General features: G+C 43.3%; 3 protein-coding genes across 3 annotated transcripts; all 3 read right to left on the bottom strand.

The window, feature by feature from the left end:
• Positions 1 to 3,258: 3,258 nt before the first annotated feature.
• On the bottom strand, positions 3,259 to 5,020 carry EAE97_002491 (uncharacterized protein; the record flags this gene model as incomplete). The annotated part of the gene is made up of 5 exons (XM_038873002.1): positions 3,259 to 3,979; positions 4,115 to 4,541; positions 4,604 to 4,761; positions 4,822 to 4,886; positions 4,946 to 5,020. The coding sequence occupies 5 exons, from the start codon at positions 5,018 to 5,020 to the stop codon at positions 3,259 to 3,261; spliced, it is 1,446 nt and encodes a 481-aa protein (XP_038736208.1).
• A 7,008-nt stretch (positions 5,021 to 12,028) lies between these two features.
• On the bottom strand, positions 12,029 to 13,619 carry EAE97_002490 (uncharacterized protein; the record flags this gene model as incomplete). Its single annotated transcript, XM_038873001.1, has 3 exons — positions 12,029 to 13,267; positions 13,349 to 13,387; positions 13,452 to 13,619. The coding sequence occupies 3 exons, from the start codon at positions 13,617 to 13,619 to the stop codon at positions 12,029 to 12,031; spliced, it is 1,446 nt and encodes a 481-aa protein (XP_038736207.1).
• A 133-nt stretch (positions 13,620 to 13,752) lies between these two features.
• EAE97_002489 (uncharacterized protein) lies at positions 13,753 to 19,489 on the bottom strand. Its single transcript, XM_038873000.1, has 2 exons — positions 15,534 to 19,489; positions 13,753 to 15,476 (listed from the first exon to the last, which is right to left on the bottom strand). The coding sequence occupies exons 1-2, from the start codon at positions 19,072 to 19,074 to the stop codon at positions 14,956 to 14,958; spliced, it is 4,062 nt and encodes a 1,353-aa protein (XP_038736206.1). The 5' UTR covers positions 19,075 to 19,489; the 3' UTR covers positions 13,753 to 14,955.
• Between the last annotated feature and the right edge of the window lie 1,263 nt (positions 19,490 to 20,752).

The raw sequence follows: 20,752 nt of genomic DNA, 5'->3' as shown, positions 1-20,752 counted from the left end.
CTCCACTCTCAGGTTCTTTTTCTCTAAAATACCATATCGCCCATTCCTATTTTCTTCATTCCATCATCTCCATCGTATTCCAGCAAGCCACAACCTCACAAATTCAAACCCCCTATTCCCCAACTCCGGAAGGCACCACCCACCCCCCGTTTCCTTCCCCTTCCTCTACCACCTCTCCCACACACCCAAATATAAATCCTCATAACCCATCCCCCTCGCCCTGTGTCCATGGCGCAGTGGCACAATAAATGTTTAATTTGTCATACTTTTACATTTATGCAACCAAGGGGAGTAAACCGTCGTGAGACGCAGATACCTATTAGAGGGGCCCGCTGGTAGGTATCTGCGGAATTTCTTGTGTTGCGTGGGGTTTGGGGCTTTGTGTGTATATGAATAGATAAATGGGCAATTCGTCATACTTGCACATTTAGATGGGTTGATGGATAGTTACTCGAGGGGGTGTTGAGGTCTTGAGGTCTTGAGTTTGTGGGGTTTGGGGATAAAGGATGTACATCGGACGCGGTGGAACCTTTTTGGAGAATTTGGGTGGGGAGATGAGATGTGGGATAGAATGGAATTCTTGGAATTCTTGGAATTCTTCTTTCGTTCTTTTAGCGTGCATTGATTGATGAGTGGATTAAAGTGCGATATATTGTATTGTATTGTATTGTATGGGTGGGTAGGTGGACAGTTTGAGGAGAATGAGGAAGAGGAAGGCACGGGGAGGAGGAGTCAAAGTGGAAGGCACGATTGTATGGTCATAGCTATCTATCAATCTATCGATGTGGAAGTCAAGTTTAGGGTATTTATCATATCTCATCACTCCTCTTGATGTCCAAATATTTCTTTAGTATCTTTGAATACACAAACCCAGTATGTGCGTATTCAACTACCCACCTAGTCTAACATCACCACACTTTCACGATTCAAATCCTCGAGATCAAATCGAGACTCCAACTCTCAATTATAACAAAAAGAAAGTTCTTTCTCTCCATCCCATCCCGTCCCGTCATGCATGTTTTTCTTTCGTAGATACCATTGATATTGATTCATGATAGCGATATGAATGAAAATGGTGACGGTAGGATCATTCTAGAGCTGCGAAAATAGAGGAGGAAAACTTTTCTTTCCACATCGAAGGAGTGCTAGGTTTGTATGTAGGTACTTTCTTGCTTGTTTGTTTTTGATCTGAATTGAGTTGGTTAGTTGCTTTATTTTAAAGACTTAAATGTTAGAGTTAAGTAGAGATTTAAATTGTTCTATACGATATGTGGGGTGCGTGTGAGTGGTGAGAAGAGAAGTTAGATATATATATATATATATATATACACATATATATAGTAGTTGGATTTGAATACTCACTTGTCTCGATTTCATTTTCATTCCATTACATTACGTGAAAGTACATACTAGGCAGATAACTCGAGAATGGAGGATGAAGTGAGGATAGGTAGGTATTTAGTAGATGTGGAGAAAACAATGAGAGAGGGCTCTGGAAAGAAAGTTGAAATGTGAATTAGATTGAGGAGCTGGAAAATAGGGAAAGCGTGTTTGTATATATATTTTCGATCGCCTAGTTAGTCAGTCCATCTTTCTACCTACCTACCTACTTACCTACCTAGGCAATATATTGTATGATATGATATCACCTCCCGTTTATGATTCATCCCTCTCGTCTCCCGGTTCCGCTGCAAAACACCACACTATACCACATTGTGAACATCACACCATGAACATCACATTATACATTGTACATTATAAATATCCCACGAATATCCCATGCCAAAGCCCACATAGAATATAATTAGAAGATAGAAGATAAATAATGGCTATGTATCTAAATAATCTAATAACGTATATACATCATAAGCATCCATCCATCCGGTTAGACGATAAATACTCACCTAGGTAAATAGTTCACTCTTGAATCACCTCATCAGCCCGTATATATCCATACACCTACCTACCTACCTACCTACCTACTTTCTATCCAGCATGTATGTATACGAGTAAAAACCCTTTCTACTTGCACTTCCACTTCCCAATTCAATATTCTATACCCGATGATAATCACCCATCCCCATCACCAAACAGCCTCCTCATCCCCTCATCTCAACCCCCTCCCCATCCCATATATCTTTCTCTTCCTTACAGACTACTATCCTCCAATCCTTCCCCTTACTTTTTTCTCTCTCTCTTCCTCTCTTCCTTTCTCTCCCCCTTTCTCTCTCTCTTCCTTTCCCTCTTCTCAACTATCCCTACCCAAATCCATCCATCCATACTCATCCAAATCCAAATCCCCCCATATCCATCTGCACCCATCTAAATCCATCCAAACCCCCTCCCCCATTTACCCCAGGATACCAACTCTCCCCCCTCCCTTCCCCAGTTCAGCCGCCCTCCCCGGAAATCCCGTTTCCATCACGTAATAAAATAGCGTAAGAGAATCATTTCCAACATCCATTGTCTAGGGTTTAAGATTACTCTGGTCATTCTTCATTAATGCATATACATATATAGGTGCAAGTATGAGGAGACCAAGTTGTTTACTTTTGTTAGTTTTGTTTCAAGTATTCGTTTTCTCGCGTTGTATTGTGTAGTCGAAACAACTATCCATCCATCACGATTCCCCCTCGTATCCTCGCTTCCGCCACCTATCCTCACCATCATTCTCGAAAATGGATCACCCATCCAATTTCCACATCAAAGTTCACATATTCACACACACTCACATACTTTCAAAAAATTCATTGAAATCATTTAATATCATTTGATCCCAATTTCCTCATCATTGTCTGCTACGGTACATACAAATCAGATTCCGAATCGAGATTGAAAAAGAACACCACGCAAGAAAAAAAAAAGCCTCACTCCTCCCTCCCGTAACCAACTTTTTCACCATCTGTTCAATGGTCAATAAATACAAAAAGTCAGAAACTACACGCAGAAGTTGCATGTATAGTTACTGTACAGATGTATGCCGTAAGTAAACCTCAGTTTCATACATCGAAAGAAAAAACATTGAAGGAAAAGAAAAAATGTGGTATCTCGAGTGAGTTGCTAGCTTTCTTGGTTGGAAAAAAAATAAACATTGAATTTGATATCGTGGCGAATAAGTAGGTAAACAGAAAGGAAAATAAAATTAACGATCATTAATCATGATTGATCAAGACCATGTCTATGCGAAGTCGCTGTGCATCTAAAAAGACGAAAGACAAAGAAGGCTAAAGACCGAAGCTGCTTATCAAAGTTGATAATTTAAGCTTCCATGTCCTGAGCGGAATGTCTAGCTTCCTTCTCATGGTGAGGATAAGGAGTGGTAGCGGTATCGCGACCAGAGTATCTGCTTCCAGTCTCGGATGTATCGTTCAAGACCTCACGAGTAAGCTCAACGTAATCGTAAGCGAACTCGCCAATCTCCGCATCATCGATACCGAGTATTTCAGCTTCCTCGGTAGCGCGGAGGGAGAGACCTGGGATGAGGTTCATGATGAAGAGAATAATGCATGTTCCGACAAAGGAGTAAACGCCACCGGAAACAGAATCAGCAAGTTGGTATCCGAGTTGGACCCAGTTTCGGTTAAGCCATCCACCTGGAATCTCGGTGAAACCATCAAGATGAGCTATGTAATCAGCGGCGAAGAAAGCAGTGAGAATATTTCCGATGACTCCACCAACGGCGTGTTCAGCGAAGATATCGAGAGCATCATCGACACCGAGGACGAACTTGAGCTTGGTAGCATAATTGGCACCGGCAGCTCCGACAACACCATAGATGATGGAAGCCCAAGCAGGAACGAAACCAGATCCTGGAGTGATAGCGACGAGACCGGCAATAACACCAGAGCAGAAACCGACGGTGGACCATTTGCGCTCAAGACGGTAATCGAGGACACACCATGTGATACCACCAACACAGGCAGCCAAGTTGGTAACGACTGCGGCCATAACAGCACGCATGTTGGCTGCAAGAGCGGAACTAAAGAATACAAGTGTTAGTCCTTTGTCTCGAAAAGTTTATTGTTCTTCAAGTCATGTGCAATGAAACCTCAAGCAAAGTTGCATGGTTCGTCACACAAGAGATGAGTAGCAAAAAGATTTGGATCAAACATACCCAGCATTGAAACCAAACCATCCCACCCATAGGAAAACGGTTCCGATAACAATGTGTGTGACGTTATGTGGGCGGTAATTCAACTCGTGAGTACCATGTCCACGACGTTTGCCCAACATGATACTGTATGCGAGAGCTGCACAACCCGAAGAAATATGCACGGGAGTTCCACCAGCAAAGTCGAGACCACCCATCTTGAAAACCCATCCAGAGGCGTTCCAGGTCCAGCAAGCAATTGGATCGTAGATGATGGTTGACCAAACGAACATGAAAACAATGGTGGGAAGCATGCGACCACGTTCGGCGACGGCACCCACTGCGAGAGCTACGGTGATGGCGGCGAACATACCCTGGTAGACGGCGAACATGAGATCGGGGATTTTGGTGGAACCAACAGATGGTGCTCCAAGGACATTTCGGAAGCCGACTATTCGAATCGAGTGGTTAGTCTTTGCTGTTGTACCATGTTCTAGAAGAAGTTGTACTCACTATTTTCCAAATCACCAATATATTTTCCCGCGCTGTGAGAGAAAGCGAGAGAGTAACCCCAGAAGAACCATTGGAAAGAAACGACTGCGGTCGCCATGATTGAAAGCCAAATCAATGACAAAGCAGACTTTCTTCGAGCAAGACCGGAATAGAAGAAACTGTGAAGATGAAGAGGTTAGTCGCTGTGGTACAGCCATGCATCTTTTGGAAGTACATACCCGACACCAGGAATCATGAGCAAGACCAAAGCAGTGGAAGTGATCATCCAAGCAATGTCACCAGCCTGTTACACTTGGTTAGTTCTGAGGTTTCATTCGAGGAGTTTTGTGTACAAAGACTTACATCATAAAAGATGTTGAGATCCTCAGTCAATGAATCACCCCCCGCGGCATTTGTGCCATTGTATTCAACAACCATCTTGAATACACTTGACCTCTGTCAAAAATTGTTAACTCTACTTGAGCAAGTGAGGTGTAGCTGTCTTCAGATCTGACCAACAGATCATCCAAGAAGAGAAGGATTGGTTGTCGTAGCTCGCAAAGAAGCAAGCTCACAGATCGAAAGATTGTTGAGGTGAGAGGAAGAAGAGGAAGGTTGTATGTAGATACTAAAGAGTATTATACCACGATGGCCGAAGTCGGATAAGGCACTAGGCTATGAATAGGGCTGTGAGTATTCAATGGAAAGATAACGGGCGAAGTCGGAAAGAATTAATTATATAAAGAGATTATTGTGAAGAGTTGTAAAGGTGAGAGAGGCTTGTGTGAGAACCTTGTTGGTGAATTTCGTTTCGTTTCGTATTGTTAGGTATCCAAGGCCCACGTGTGTGAGGGAAGCTCTGAGTGAATGTGAGAGTTGAGAGTTGAGAGTTGAGAGTTGAGAGTTGAGAGTGAAGATAGATAGCTATAGGGCCAAATGAGTGAGGAGTGATCTTGATGAATCACTGACCAAACTCAAGTTACCTTTTTGTGATTCTTGCGTTCCTTTCGACACCACTGGAGGAAAGTACAACAACGGAAAAAAGGAAGAAGATGAGGAGGAGGGGGAAGGGGAAGGGAATTAGTTAGTTTTATGGATTCCAATCAAATCAAAGAAAGCAGCAATCTACAATCTACAAGCAGAGTAATAAAGTAATAAAGCTATCACATCGCAGGCGGCCAGACAAAGCTACTAGTATCCCATGTCATGCCATGCTTACTTACATCCAGTCCAACCTTATCCGAAGCTGGAGCCTGTACGTGCAGATTGGAAGTGATGAGTATGTAGAAGATGTGGAGGTGTATCATGACAAGGAACCCGAACCCGAACCCGTTATTTGACTACTGTACTAGGTCAGAAGAAGGATTAGGATTCCGCTAAAAGAAAGGAAGGGAAAGGGAAAAAGATAAGTCGATGCTTGCGATTTAAAATAACGATCTGATTCGTCTTTTCTTTCTTTTTTATCGCTCGTCGCTAGATAGGTAGTCATTTATATTATTATTGTTATTATTATTGTTATTATTATTGTTATTATTATTACGACGTACCTAGAGAGTCACCACCAGGACCAATGGTTGATCTGTTGGTTTGGGGTAATCTTTAATCTTTAATCTTTAATCTATCTAAGTTAAACCTTTTCTCCTTGTCCTCTTTGGGCCTGAGTAACATGTGAAAAGGTGGAAGCAGATGGGAGCAGATATCGGTAGCTTTCCCCATTCAGCTGGTCCATTTCTATATATGGATGGTGATTCCGATATTGAGGAGTGTTGGTTGAAACTTACCATGAGAAATTCCGGATATTATTTCTTCTTATCTTTGGATGAAATGATGAATGGCATTGGTATTGATATCTCTTCTTACTTTGTTCCATCAGTCATCATTACTGTCTCTCTCTCTCTTGTAGCAACCCATTTTCCACCTGTCCTTCTTCATACACACATACATACGGAGTACACTTATTACTACTTGCCTAGTAGCTGACTACGGAATATAAAAAGATAAAAGATAGACAGGGGTTAAATTATCCTGTCTTGACCTATCAAAAAGCATGTATTGATCGCAGGGTTTGATCAAGGTAGTTAGTTGCCTGATTCGGTTAGCGCAAGATAAGAAGATCCGACGGTTGGTATCCCATGTGATTGGTTCTCGTTAGTGCTCCCCCCACGTGCAATGGCTTTTAACTCTCTCTGTCGAAAATGCTTTCTACATCGATGTTCATTCGTATTAGTTGCCGAAGTCAAAGAAGCTTTCATGGGCATACGATAGCTCGCCAAGGTATTCGTTCAAGAGAAGCTATCAGCCTTGAAAGGAAATGTGCCAATATCTTTAATCTATCGCATGACTGGGTTATCAGGGCCATGGAAATTCCAGACGGAGTGTACCCAGTACCTACCCATCGTGCTACGAGTATCTTGGAGCCTCTCAAAAGACGAAATGGATGCATGCAAACATTGATTTGTGGATGAAGGGGGAAGGTTTGTGGAGGATTGACGGATTGTCCGATTTCTAGATTTTTAGATTTTTAGATTTTTAGATTTCTAGATTTCCAGATTTCCAGATCTACAAACTTCCAAATTTCCAAAGCTACAAATGTACCTGATACTCGTTTTTGTTGCTTTATGGAAAAACTGGAGTATTGAGTTGGGACTACGAGGCAGATCGAATGTTTAAAGCATCAAATCGGGTATAATTCATGCCGTCAATTTTGCCCAGACTATTTTTGCTTTATTATGTTGTATCACTACTATTACCAATACCAATACCAATACCACTCTTGTTCATCCCTCCTATTACTACTAATAACATTAAAATCTTAATATACGACAAACTTTCGAGTCCTACCTAGGTATGTAATAGGTAGACAGGCATTTTTTACCGTCGCAGCCTTGTGGTTCCACGGCAGATAGAAGCGAGGCTCACTGGATTTTGTAGGAGGGAGCCGTGAAGGATCTTATTGTGTGAAGCATGAAGCATGAAGCATGAAGCATGAAGCACGAAGTACGAAGTACGAAGTATGTCATACAGGAGGGACTCAGGAGTCAGCAATTCAAATGTCAGCCTTAAAATCTCCCATTATCTTATGCACAGACAAAAGGTATTTTACTATTGCGACCTACATTGGCCAAAAGCATTTGCCATATCGACATCCTTCTCTTCAATCTCCCTTTCTACTTCTACTTTCCATGACATGATGAAAGAGATAACATGACCCTTTGTACTCATTCCCTCCTATCGTAATGAAGCGGCGGGAGAAGCATATGGCGAGATGAGAAGTGTGCGTAATTCTCATCTTCTCATATTCTCACACTGCGCAGTCTTGCTCCATTGGGTCTGGTTCGGCCGATATCTATTAATTGACAAGTGTCGAGTGGGGCTCTTTGGGTTCGAAAATCAATGGATTTCTACCAGGGGCCGCCGGCCTAGGTAAGTAACGAGGAGACGAGGTAACGAGGTAAGGTAAGGTGGCTGAGGGTGGGTAACTTTTATCAGTGGCTCAGTGGATCCGGTTGGTTGATCCAAGGCTTGTTAACAATCCAAATAAAAAGTCAAGACCCAATACAGCACAGACAACATACCTAGCGATGTACCTACTACCTACGGAATACCTACCTGGGGAGGGCACATATGGACACCATGATAATAATGATGATGATGATGATGATGATGATGATGGCGATCTGATTTCTTTTCATTTCTCCTCCAAACTTACCAACACGGTCGCTTTCTAGAAGATCGATGATTCCTTGTTTGGAATTCTATTGCTTGCATCTATCAACATTACATGGCGCTTATGAATAACGTCGTGATTAGATCATCTTAGACATTTCATCTACACGATCTTAAACATCGAAAAGCTACGCCAGATCCATTCTAATTGAAGAGTATCTCCTGGGAAGCTTTGGAAGACCCAAAGAGACCCTCGAACATGAAGATTATACCGGAATGCTAGGTAAAGCTGGATGGTACAACTTACACGTACCATTCAACCCTCCATCCATCCATCTATCCATCATCATCATCATCATTACTTCCAAGAGACGTTAAAATTTGAATCGGTTCAATTCATCTATCAAATCGATAGCTGAAACGTGTGAGAGGTAACTCTGCCTCCTTGGCGCATCATCTCCTCGGTGTATTCTCCCGAATTATAACATCGAACCAGATGTATCTGCATACGCATACGAATCCATACCCTACATGCGAATACTACATACTACATCGAGGGACGATCAAATTTCAAACAATATCCACTATGGATCATCAATAATGAACCATCAACCTTAACGAATGGGAACTCTTTCAGTGCAAAGGGACTAGTTTCAAGACACTGGATGATTCTATACTTGAAAAAAAAACATTCTACGCCTCTTACGCATGGGCAATTCCCCTGAAACAGGTGAACTAAACTTGAGTGGTTCGATTCACTTGAAACTAAAGCTATTAACATGCCATTCATTCATCCATTTGCCTTACATCCGCTCCCTAACCATCCATTCCGAACCGAATGATTTAAAACGGCCGGGGGTCCTTCCATTTTGGGATTCTTTGAGCCGCTCTACCAACCAGCCTTGGGGGAATATTTGGCCGAGATAAGAGTACGAGTACTTGAACTGTGGAATACTCCGAATATCTCTGACCGAAAATATCGAGTCACAAAAATCTTTGAGAGTGGACTTTCAAGTGATGGTTCAAAAGCTTCAGCCAGAAAAGGAGTTTTAACTCCACAAGATCTCATGAATTAACACGAGCTTCATCACGCATGCGCAAGTAAGGGTTACTAGTGTTAAGGTATCGCCAAGGAGCTTCTTACCGTACGCCCATAAGCAAGCCAGCTGCCATAATTTGCTTGAATATGAGTGGTCTTCTTGTTGTACGAACTCTTCGATTCCATGAAATTCTTAAAAAGTAGATGACTACTTTTGAGTTTGGTGTCACGCCACAATGGTACAAGGCTTAAATGAAATATCCGCTCAGAGTTTTATCTACAACCTTATATTTGTTTTTATTTCTTATTGTAATTGATACTCATCATAACCCTTCTTTGATTGTCTTTCATTTGGATCAAGTGCTCCAATTCTTAGAGTTGATCCGAGAAGTTACTGAGTGAATGAATGGTTTACTCTACTGCTCACCTCTTTTCTCCCTCTCGGAAATGCTTGCCTTGCCTACACTATGAGACTTCATCAGATCATATCACAATCTGTATCTTTCTCTTGAATATTACTTTCCTATGTCTTCCTTCATCAAATTTCACCGCACATGCTTGTAATCTCACCCCTCATCACGCCACACGTTATACAAAACTTCATCCCGTGTATCTTTGTGACCAAGCCCTAGGAATCAAAAGGCTGATTGCATTTGGCTCATCTCCAGAAACGGGTTGATTTTGGCTTGGCTTTTTGTTCATATGATCTCATTGTGTATGTTATTCAAATACTCATTCACTTTTTTACTACGTCTTACCATTACAAGATCTTGTGTGGCGATGCTATTCTTAGGTATAATGTTACAATGTGACCATTAATTTGTTCTTGTACTTCCCTTCCTCCTTTTTGAACAAATTCTTCTTCCTAGATGTTGAGTGCTAGTAGGTGCTTCAGAAAGATATCTTCTACGATTTCCTCACTCTTTACTTTGATGCATTATAGTCTTCGAAGATGAGGAAGGTTGTTTGCTGTTGATAACGGATATAAGAAAGATATAGAGCATATAGACCCATTGTCCTATACATCGACATATTATTCATATGCTATCGTTAATCATCGATCAGTATGTAACACGCGTGTACCATATTAAATCTTCACATTTTCAAACAAAAAATCATTCAAGCTCCTGTGAACCCTTTTCTTTAAAGTCCACGAGTGATACTTTATTTCTCAGTGTTCTTATTCTATTTTTCATTATTACGAATCAGTTGCCTCTCAAAGCAGCGGCAGTCCCCTCAATAATCGCGTCTACCATCTCGGCATCACCTTCGAAGCCGCCCTCAAGGGGATTGATTTGTCCACGCGCTTCACCAATCTATTCCAATCCTCCGTACCTCCACTGGTCGTCTGGAACGCATCTTTAACATCCTAGTTTTCACATCTGCTCGATGATTGGCTGTAGGATATAACAGCAAAGGGAAAAGAAAAAAGACTTACTCGACAGCGGTGTAACATCACACATAAACATACAGACCAAAGTCCTCCGATTTCGTACATCTCCAATCGGCAATGACGCCACAGCATCCGCGCAAAGTATCTAGAAAGCCCCTTCCGCACTCCGCTATGGATATGATTTGCTGTTAGGCGTGCCCCAATCAGGGAGATAGACGGTCCATTTCCATTCCACAGGCGGAGGTGATGGATTTTCACTCAAATCCGGCGCGACGCCCTTGCATGCAGAGCCTTAAAATGTAGCATTTTATTTTGTGGCTGTGGGATTAGGGGCCTGTGTGAGCGTCGGAACGGTCGTCGTGGTGCTTCCGGCACGGATGACAAATTTTAAGCCGCCGGTTTGTTCGAATGCTGAAGAGCCGCAGATGACTACGTCGCCATTTGACTCGTGGTAGTATGTACAAGCTCCAGCACTATGGTATTCCAACTTAGTACTGCTTACAGACAGCTTTGTATTTGAGAATATTCCCCTTCTTCTCGCTTGATCTCAAACCAACCTGTTCTCTCGTGAAGAAATTCACATCTCTTGATTTATTGAATCTAGTGAGAAAACTGGGGCTTTCCCTCTCTCCCTCTTTACTCAAAATTTGAGGAGAGATAGTCTGTTACTTTTGGATTGGTTGTTTGGAGTTCTAGCATGTATTCAGTTGAGGAGTTGAGAAGTAGTTATTCATTCAGTTGTATCTTGTGATTGGTTGGGTATTCGGGGGTTAGTGGGATACAAGATAGGAATGGTGCTTTTAATGATATTGGTAAGTTTTTCTATATACACTTTGAAAGAAATCAGGGATTAATTCTTCAAGTTTTCTCTCTTCTTCTCCAAGTCTTAACTTTTTGTCTTCTCTTTTATTCTTCAAGACTGATCTTCTCCTTGTGGGTTTTCTTTTTCCTCCTCGATTGTTTAAACTTGATCTTCGTACTTGGAGCTCGCCTTCTATCGTTTCTTCTTTAGTAGAGATGAAGAGAAGAATTGAGATTGCAATGTATATGTGGATATGAATGTGATGGAAGATTCTTTTATTCACCTTGAAAATGCACATAAATTGCTGGAATCATACTTGCTACATACTTGCTATATCCATTTATGAATCATTGGTTCGAGTAGTGATATAGATATCTCAAACGACGAATGTTATCTTTGAGAGACTGTATCAAGTCAATAGATATGTTGTGGTGAGATAATTATATCATAATAGATCGACAGATTACATTATACCATCAACCGTGTTTATCTAGCCATACAATCCCCAACACTCAAGCGTTCTCTATCCCAACCACAACCCATCTACTAATCTCTCCCCTCCTCCTTCAATCCCCTCTCAAACTCCTCATCCATCTCCCTCAAATCAACCCCCTTCCCTTCGGGCAAAAACCAATAAACAATCACCCCCAACACCCCCACACCCCCCGCCACAAAAAACGTACTACTCTTCCCCGCCGCCTCCTGAATGGGCGTAAAAACCTGCGTTCCCACCGCCGCGCCCGCCTTTCCAAACCCCGCACTCACTCCATACCCCAGCCCCCTAATCGCAGTCGGGAAACTCTCCGCGCTCATCAACCCAATCGTCGCACCGGGTCCCATGTGGCCCAGACTCGCAAAGAGTCCATACAGCACGATAAACGCGGGGAGATTTTCCGGCGTAGTCAGCTTTCCATAGCAGCCCCCGATGATAAATCCCAAGATGATGTAGCCCGCAAAGCCGAGCATCCCCGTCCACTTGCGCCCGATGCGGTTCACGAGCCACATGCCCAGCAGCACGCCGGGAATGGGGAAGATGGCGAGGATGAACTGCCAGATGGCGACGGTGCGGATGTTTTTCCTGGGCACGAGACCGTTGATGATAGCGGCGCTCATGATGCTATTGGGGAAATTGACAAAGTCGTAGAGGAAGAAGGCGGTGCTGGTGCCGAGACAGCGGAGCCCGTAGGTGCGAAGCACAAAGTGCCAGGGGATGGAGCGGGTGCGGAAATTCGATTTTTGGAAGAGTTTCCCGTCTGTCATGCGCAGACGGACGAGCATGACGAGGAGGGGGAGGAGCGTGCTTATGCTGTAGATGGCGTGGAACGCGACGGTGAGATTGTTGTGCGAGGCGAGCAGCGCGAGGAGATAGACGAGGGTGCAGGTGGGGGAGCCGGTTGTGGCCATCAGAGTTGAGATGAAGACTTGGATGGGACCTCTCTTCGCATCGAACGAATCGGCGGAACCTTCGAGGGCGGCGGCGGCGGAGGTGGGATATTCGCCTCCGACGCCGACGCCGGCGATGCCGCGGGCGATGGTGAGGAACCAGAGCATGTGTGCGGAGGGATGCACTTGGAAGGCGAGCGTGGAGAGGAGAGATCCGATGATGACGAGAGCGGAGGTGAAGAGCATGCCGCCCTTGCGGGAAAACTTGTCAGAGGTGTAGCCGAGAATGAGGATTCCGAGGACGGAACCAATAAGGAGGGCATTGGAAATGCGGGTTTGGATTGTGGAGGTGTAGATTTTGGGACCGAGGAGGTGGTTGAATACGACGTTTGTGCTGGATGCCTGTCTGTGTTAGCTATGCAGTTTTACATTGTGGTAATACCGAAGCAAAAGAAAGAAAGAAAAGAAAAGAAAGAAACTTACCAAGCCCTGTTGATATCCATCTGAATAATTTGCCATTGCCTACGATCATCAATTAAATACACTCATTACAACTACTACCCTACAGATGAGATACACAACTTACAGAACCCAAAATCGTCCAAATAGACCCCGTTTTAGTATCCATCGACTCAGCATCTGAATCTCCATCCACATATCTCAGCTCTTCCGCCGTATTATTGTTCCCATCTTTCTCTCCCCCCGTCCCCATCGAAGATAAATCCCGCTTGGCAATATCTTGCGATGCAGCCATGATTGGAATGCGTCCCTACTTGAACTCCGTGCAGTTTAAGAAATGAGAATTGACACAATTCACGTGTCAAAGCCTTAAGTCTTTGCGATTCCAAAAACCTCCTTTGTAAATTTCCCTCCTAGCGGAAAGTAAAAAAAATGAAATGAAATGAAATGAAATGAAATAAAAAATCCTAGATACACAGAAAACATCCGCAAGATATATATATATATACCCCTCCACGCCTCCTCCAAACTTCCCCTCCCATTCTCGCCATCCAATCCACCCAACCGATCCATATCTACAAGTCTCCACATCCACCATCTACCATCGCAAAATCCATCCACAAGAGAAAACTTTTCCGTCCAAACCTGCATCTCCGCAGTCTCCAATCTTCTGTAATCTGATTACTGAGATTTAGATTGGGAAAAAAAATTGGACCCTTCCCGTTACATCTCCGAAAACTCACGGCATCTTTTCAGCCTTGCGCGTTGCGTCCCCAATTTGAAGAGTTCATGATTGGGTTTTCCATGTCACAACCGTCGATCACTAGCGCGGATATCGCCTCTGCAGCATATAGGAGTGGGGCATTTGAGTGGAAGCGCCGAGCAGTGTCCGATGCATCTGCTATGTATATTTCCGGCGGAATATTATACCCGGGTTAGAGGATTTTGAGAGCCATTGTCAATGATGTGACAGAAGAAAACAAATTTGAAGATTATTGTAATGGTATACTGTCATACCGGTGGTGTCATCTTGTTTCATGATTGTTCTGATTATACTACAAGTCCCCACCACCACTTCCATTCTTCCATTACGAGACGTGTTCTAGCCACGCTTCCCAATGTTAACTTCATCTTCTACTGATCTCGTACCACCATTGCCTCCTTCGCCGCGAAACGGATTTCAGTCTATCATTTGCTTCCATGCATGTATTACACCTGACCATCCGACCTTCCGACTCAGCCTCCGGCTTTTCCTCCATTCCAACCCTCGACAACATTTCGGCACTAAATTTATGTTCGCACAACCAAATAGACGTTAGAAAGTTAAACCCGACTTTCCTCATAAACACATATATGCTACGAAAACCACCAACTCCCAACTCAATCGCTGATGAAAAAGTCTCGTGTATATGTATATCCCTCATATACATCTAGTTCCAATTCGACCCATTGTGCCCAAACCCAATGCCCATTAAAAGACGCTTCATGTACTGCGCTTTTTCCCAAAACGACTGAAAAGACAATAATAACAAATGCAAATACAAAGGAAACGTTTTCTTGTTTGGAAAGTAGAAGAAAGGTGTTGTGATCACCGACAAGAATAGTTGACGAAGGCGAGAACTCATAGTGCCTCAATTGGTGAAACTTCCTCTAGTACTAGACTGGGAACTTCCACTATCGCTTGGTGTTTGCGGCTCGATAGAGACCTGGTTTTTGATCGCAACAATCCATTCGTGCTGTAAGAGTTCCGGTGCCGAAGCACGTTTCTTGGGGTCTCTAATGAAGCATTTCTTGATGAAATCAATACCCTGAGGGCTGAGTTGATCTGGTGATGGCATTTGAGGAGGATTGCCTTGGGCAATATTGTACATAATAGCCCATTCGTTATCAAGAGATGTCCAAGGTCGACGACCTGTAGCCATTTCGAGGATAACGCAGCCGAGTGACCAGACATCGACTGAACCAGCTCGTCCTGGGTTCTCCCCTTTGATGACTTCGGGTGACATGTACATTGGCGTTCCAGTCATAGATTTATTTTTGTTGGCAAGACTGGCTGTAGTCGCGGTGACGAGAGTTTTACCTTGGCGAGCAATGACCTTGGCGGCGCCAAAATCTACATATTTGATTACACCGTTGTGATCAAGGAGAATATCTGTGTTTATTGTTAGAGAACTGATCGTAATGTGAACGAGGCAAAAAGATAACTTACTTTCTGGTTTGATGTCACGATGAACAATGCCACTTTCGTGAAGATATGCTAGACCTTCAAGAAGTTGCAAAGCGTACACCATTATAACCTGCTCGTCCTCGATTCTTCCATGCTCTAGAAGACCTGCAAGTGACCCACCAGAACAGTACTCCATGAAGATATAGACTTTATCGCGATGGACTTCAATTCCATGATATGAGACTACGTTGGGATGATCGAGAACCTCCAAGACGTGCATCTCATCGGCAATCTGAGCAGCAATTGTAGGAATAAGGTTAGGATCTTGTAGACGAATCTCCTTCACAGCCATAAGATGACCAGAGTCCAGATTGATCGCAGCATATACTGATCCAAAGGTACCACCACCAACAAAGTTTCCTTGTTGCCAGCGCATATTGATATTGGATGGAGAAGCAGAAAGATGCGTGAGAGATCGGTCTGCTTCATTATTTTCTTCAAGAACTCTGCCAAGAGCTTGTCTTTCCGCCTCGATAACCTTTCGTTCTTCATCAAGATCAGCTATCAGTTCAAGACGTTGTTTAAGAACAAACGCAGCTGATTCCTCATCGTCAGCCATTCCCCTAATATCCATCTTCCTGAATTGGCCGTTCAATGTCTCCACCCGCTGTTTCTCTGCTTGAGCGGCCAAATTGGATCTTGCACCCATGATATCAAAATGTGAAATCAATAGAGACATACATCCCGAGACCTTGGATCGAAGTCTTGTATACTCATCTTCCCCTAAAGCTAAAATATGTTGGCCTTGAGTCATACCCATTGCAAATTCAAGTGCTAGTACCGCCCATCTGAATGTTTTACGATCTGTAGGAACGCAGTCATCACAAATGAAGCTCACCCAGTCCAGGGCAATCTTTGTGAGTTTGATGTTGTTCATTTGCTTGCGGTTTCGATCCATATAAGGCAAAGACCGCTGACCAAACTCGGTAGCGAAGATGAAACAGGTTTGGATGAGTTCTTGACATTCTAATCCTTTTGTTTGTTTTCGAACAATTTCCACGCTGTCCATAATCAAGTTTGATAGCTTGTACACAACTTTCTTGATGTCGGTCAATTTAAGATGCACTTTCTTGAGATGAGATCTCTGTTCAACTACCATATCCAGATGTATTCCGATCGAATCTAAAAACGCCATTCGTGCGTTTGATAATCTGGCTTGTGATCCATCTGCAATAAGTCGAAGATGTCCAACTTTCAAATCTATGTTGATGTTTATCAAAGCTGAATCGACCTGTCGACCATCCCATCCAATTGGGATCTCGGGGCGAAGAATTAATATATAAGGGTTGCTAGGGTCTTCTTGTGTATCCTCGGTGTGATAGCAAGTTCCTAGAATGGACTGGATGTCTTGGGGTCGATTGTACAAAGATGGAGAAGCTATGAGGAAAATACCATCGTGCTCAATGCTTGCAGTATAAACCAAGAAGTGACCGGTTTCAATAAGCCTCGAGTAGAGTTCCTGCAAACCACTCTGCTTCAAAGCAATGCTGAAATCCGTCGAGTTTTCGAAACGATCACTCAAGACTCTGGAAAATCTTTGCAACATACGCTGCCGCACGCGAACGGAGTCTAGACTCTGCTTATAACGCTTCGTCATCTCAGAAGCTGTTTCCTTTGGCTTTCTCACCATTTCTTTTTCGAAAGTGGTATTCAGTCGGAAGAAGGCCTTGTGAGTTAAAGAACTAAACTGCTCTGCCACTTCAACATCGCCGCCTTGTAGATGTCGTCCGATCTCGTTAGAGAAGTCCCATTCTTGCTCAAGAACTTCAGCTTCTTTGAAAGTATTTTTGTTTCCGCCCAATTTCCAGTTGAGCATCTTGAAGTAAAACTTGAGTGCATCTAAAACTACCTGGTCAAAGGACTCATCGATACAAGGTGGTAAATCCCACCCAGGCTCTGGATTTGATATGGTAAGGTACTCCTGCTTAATCAATATGGCTAGCTTCAATAATATTCTGAACTGCGAAATCATTTGCTCGGCCATCATTGCGTTCTGCTGCGTGGATTCTCGCATCTTCTTCGCATAATTTAATCGAACCTTGATAATCTCTTCGATGAGGCGCGATGGGAAGTTTATGAGGGTGAGTAACTCTTCGATATAAGGAGGTAAATGACGCTTCGCAAAACCTTCAGAGTTCTCGATCAAAGTATTCTTTGCTTTCATGATAACCTCAGATACACCTAATAGTATGCTTTTATCACCTTGTAGAGATCTTAATCCATCCTCCTTGAGCAACCTATCAATAAATGATGATTCATCGGAGAGTCCGTGTCCTGAAGGTGAGCGCTCTCTCACTTTGGTGAAGTCGAGCTCCGGATTTCCTACCCAGTTTTGCAGGACAGCAAGTTCAATGTTGATAAGTTCGGTGGTATTGTGCCATGATATGACTGCGTCACAGGTCGCAGCGAATTGCGTAGACGCTGCCAGTTTATTCGCCATTTCCAAGCCAGTGCGAGATGGATATAGACTTTCACACTTCTCAATCTTAGCAACTATGCCCCGCACTTGATCAATAGGTGACTTTCCAGCCTCACTCTCGCCTTGCACCTGAAACTTAATAATTTCCTCCAAAACGGTGTCAAGATTGGCCCGGGTATCTTCTAATATCCGTCGCTGGGCCCCTAAGCTTCTGCCGCATACTTTCGATCGTATACCAAGCCAGATCTCGGTGCCAATGTTCTCTGCTTTGTTTTCTGAATTACCAATTAAACGTTTCTTCTCTTGCCTAACTACGTCTCCGGTTAGCACAGACGCCAACATCCCATGCCATTCCAGACGCTCTCTATTTGCGGGATCTTTCAAGTCTTCCTGAGTAGGTTGTATGTCATCGTTGTTGTAGAAAAGTACAGTCTCTTGATCGAAGGGATCACCATCGAATTGTAATTCTGATGGGGATTCCTCTTCAGTATCTGATCCTGTTCCATATCCAAGACTAGGTGTATAAGGTTCAGCGAAATATTCGAAAGGTGGATCGTTTTGCCGTAACCGTTGCACATAAGCTCTTTCTTGCGCACGATATGCGCCACTTGGATCTTGTCTATTAAATCTCGAGTTTGAACCAGATCGATGACGATCCGAAATTGACATGTATGGAGCTTGTGGGGGTCTCCGCGCAGGCGCGTATGTACTCGAAGGAGTTCGGGCTGGTGCAGTAGGCCTCTGAGATCTGGCCGTTGCGCCATTCAAAGGTGTTTGTGGTGGAGGGCTGAAAGCCGTTTCGCGGTTATATATCGCCCCATTTGTTTCCGAATTGCTGCCTCGACTACGCATGCTTGAATTTATACTATTCATCTGGGGTCGAGAATCGATGGGGTGAAAGGCATCGGGATGTGCGTCGTGTGCAGCATCTGGACTTAAATGTTCGACAAAGTCGTGGGAATCTGCAGAAGAACCAGAGCCTCCAGAGTCGCTGGTCTCAACATGTGGGCGCTCCATGATTACAGAAGATTTTAATGATTCGAACCTGTGGTTGTCGTCCCCGTCTGTGAAACGTACAGCACGAGGTGAAATCTCCGAGCTCATGTTCAAGAGTGAAACTGGTTATTAGAAAAATCAGAGGTTGCGAAAAGTACCTAATTTGCCCTTTGTTTAGCGTCGATGGGAAGTCATCCTGGTACCGATAAAGCAGGGGGGTGAGAGAGTGAGAGTGGTGATATAGATTGAAGTGGTACTTGTTTTTGGTGAATGCCTAGAACCTCGATTCAGGTGCGTAGAAAGTAGAATTTGGAGAAGGTTTCAATGAAAGATGAAGATGAAGATATAAGAGAGAAAAAGCTAAAGTCGAGGAAAAAATTCTAAGTTGACTTTCGCACTGATGTACCTAGGTAGGTAGGGCGAGAGAGATAAATGAGTACTAGGTGGGTGGGTAGGTAGATAGGTAGATAGGATGGGTAGATGGATATTCTTTTTTGAGAAGCTTCAAATAGTAATATAATATAAACAACCCCTACACGACGCGAGTGAATACCTAGGTATATACCTGGTATGTTTACATACGTTTATATATGTCTGGTAATCTTTAGCTGAACGATCTATTAGATATTATACGGAATAGATGAGATGATACCAATCAAGACCCAAGAAGGTAGGTAAGGCTATTGGGTAGCTTTTAAGATGAGGACTAGGGATTGTTGATTGGGACACAATCATCGACCTTCGAGACCCGCTGTAATGCAAAATTATTAAAAATTATCCGATTTGGGCTCTTGACTAGTATATAGTAGTCGATATCTTCCGATGCACTTTTATCCCCAGCTACGAAGTATCCCCAGTATTCGTATATATATATATATATATAAATACCGAATCCCGACGTCGGAAAGTGAATGATTTGACTTGGATATATCTACCTAGCTCTAGTAGTTATCGAGTAGTACCTACCCAGACACCTAGAGATGGATTGGGCGGGAGAGAAAAAAAGAGCGAGAGTGAGGTACTAGACAATCCATGGATATTCAAATAGATACCTACAGCTAATTGAGATTTTTCTGTATTCTCTCATACACTCATATAAAATGAAATTCAATTTACTTGAACAGGCCAATGAGATTTGATATATTCTTTTGCTAACACTACATAGATGTTGCTTTTCGGCTACAACTCAACACCTTCTCGTAGTAAGGGATTCGTTTTCCTAGCATCGATGTCATGATTGTCATTCCAAAAAGAAAACCATGCGAGCCATATTTCACCCCGCGACATTATTTCATTTGCCACCCGCCAGGACGATCATATCCTTCACTTCCAATGACAAGCTTGGATTCCATATTTGATGAGTTTCAAAGTGAATCCTCGAGAGCCAAGCCACTATTTACCGAGCTACCATCTACAATAGAAGCGAGGTAGCGAGGGGAGTTCAAATCGGACAGCCTGACTCGAGGCTGTAGAACAAGCGGTAGGTTATAGTTTGTTGAGGCTGGAGCATCTTGTGAATTCTTATTTGATGTCAATTTAGCACAGTAAGGACAGCACATTTGATATAATGTTGTATTCAGTCAGAGTGTCTAAATGCCATACAAACCGGAAATCATGAATGCAAAGATCGACAGTGTAAAGGACGCCCGAGCGCGTGTTCACTGTGACGAGAGTAGGCATGTTTATCAGATAGTGAAAGTGGCTTGTGTTGTCTCAACATCATATCTATCTTTGACCTTTCGGTACCAGTGATCTGTTGGGAATTGAAGGCTTGCCGTACCCTCTT

Source organism: Botrytis byssoidea, assembly GCF_014898295.1.
Source record: "Botrytis byssoidea strain MUCL 94 chromosome Unknown BBYS_004, whole genome shotgun sequence".
Classification (NCBI taxonomy): domain Eukaryota; kingdom Fungi; phylum Ascomycota; class Leotiomycetes; order Helotiales; family Sclerotiniaceae; genus Botrytis; species Botrytis byssoidea.
Note: the sequence above shows the minus strand (reverse complement) of the source record. Positions and strands in the feature narration are given on the sequence as shown.

Excerpts from the sequence above, each read along its gene's own strand:
- EAE97_002489 (XM_038873000.1), bottom strand. The coding sequence starts at position 19,074 with ATGAGCTCGGAGATTTCACCTCGTGCTGTACGTTTCACAGACGGGGAC. Across the intron at positions 15,477-15,533 it reads TCGTGACATCAAACCAGAAA|ATATTCTCCTTGATCACAAC; the intron begins GTAAGTTATCTT and ends CAATAAACACAG.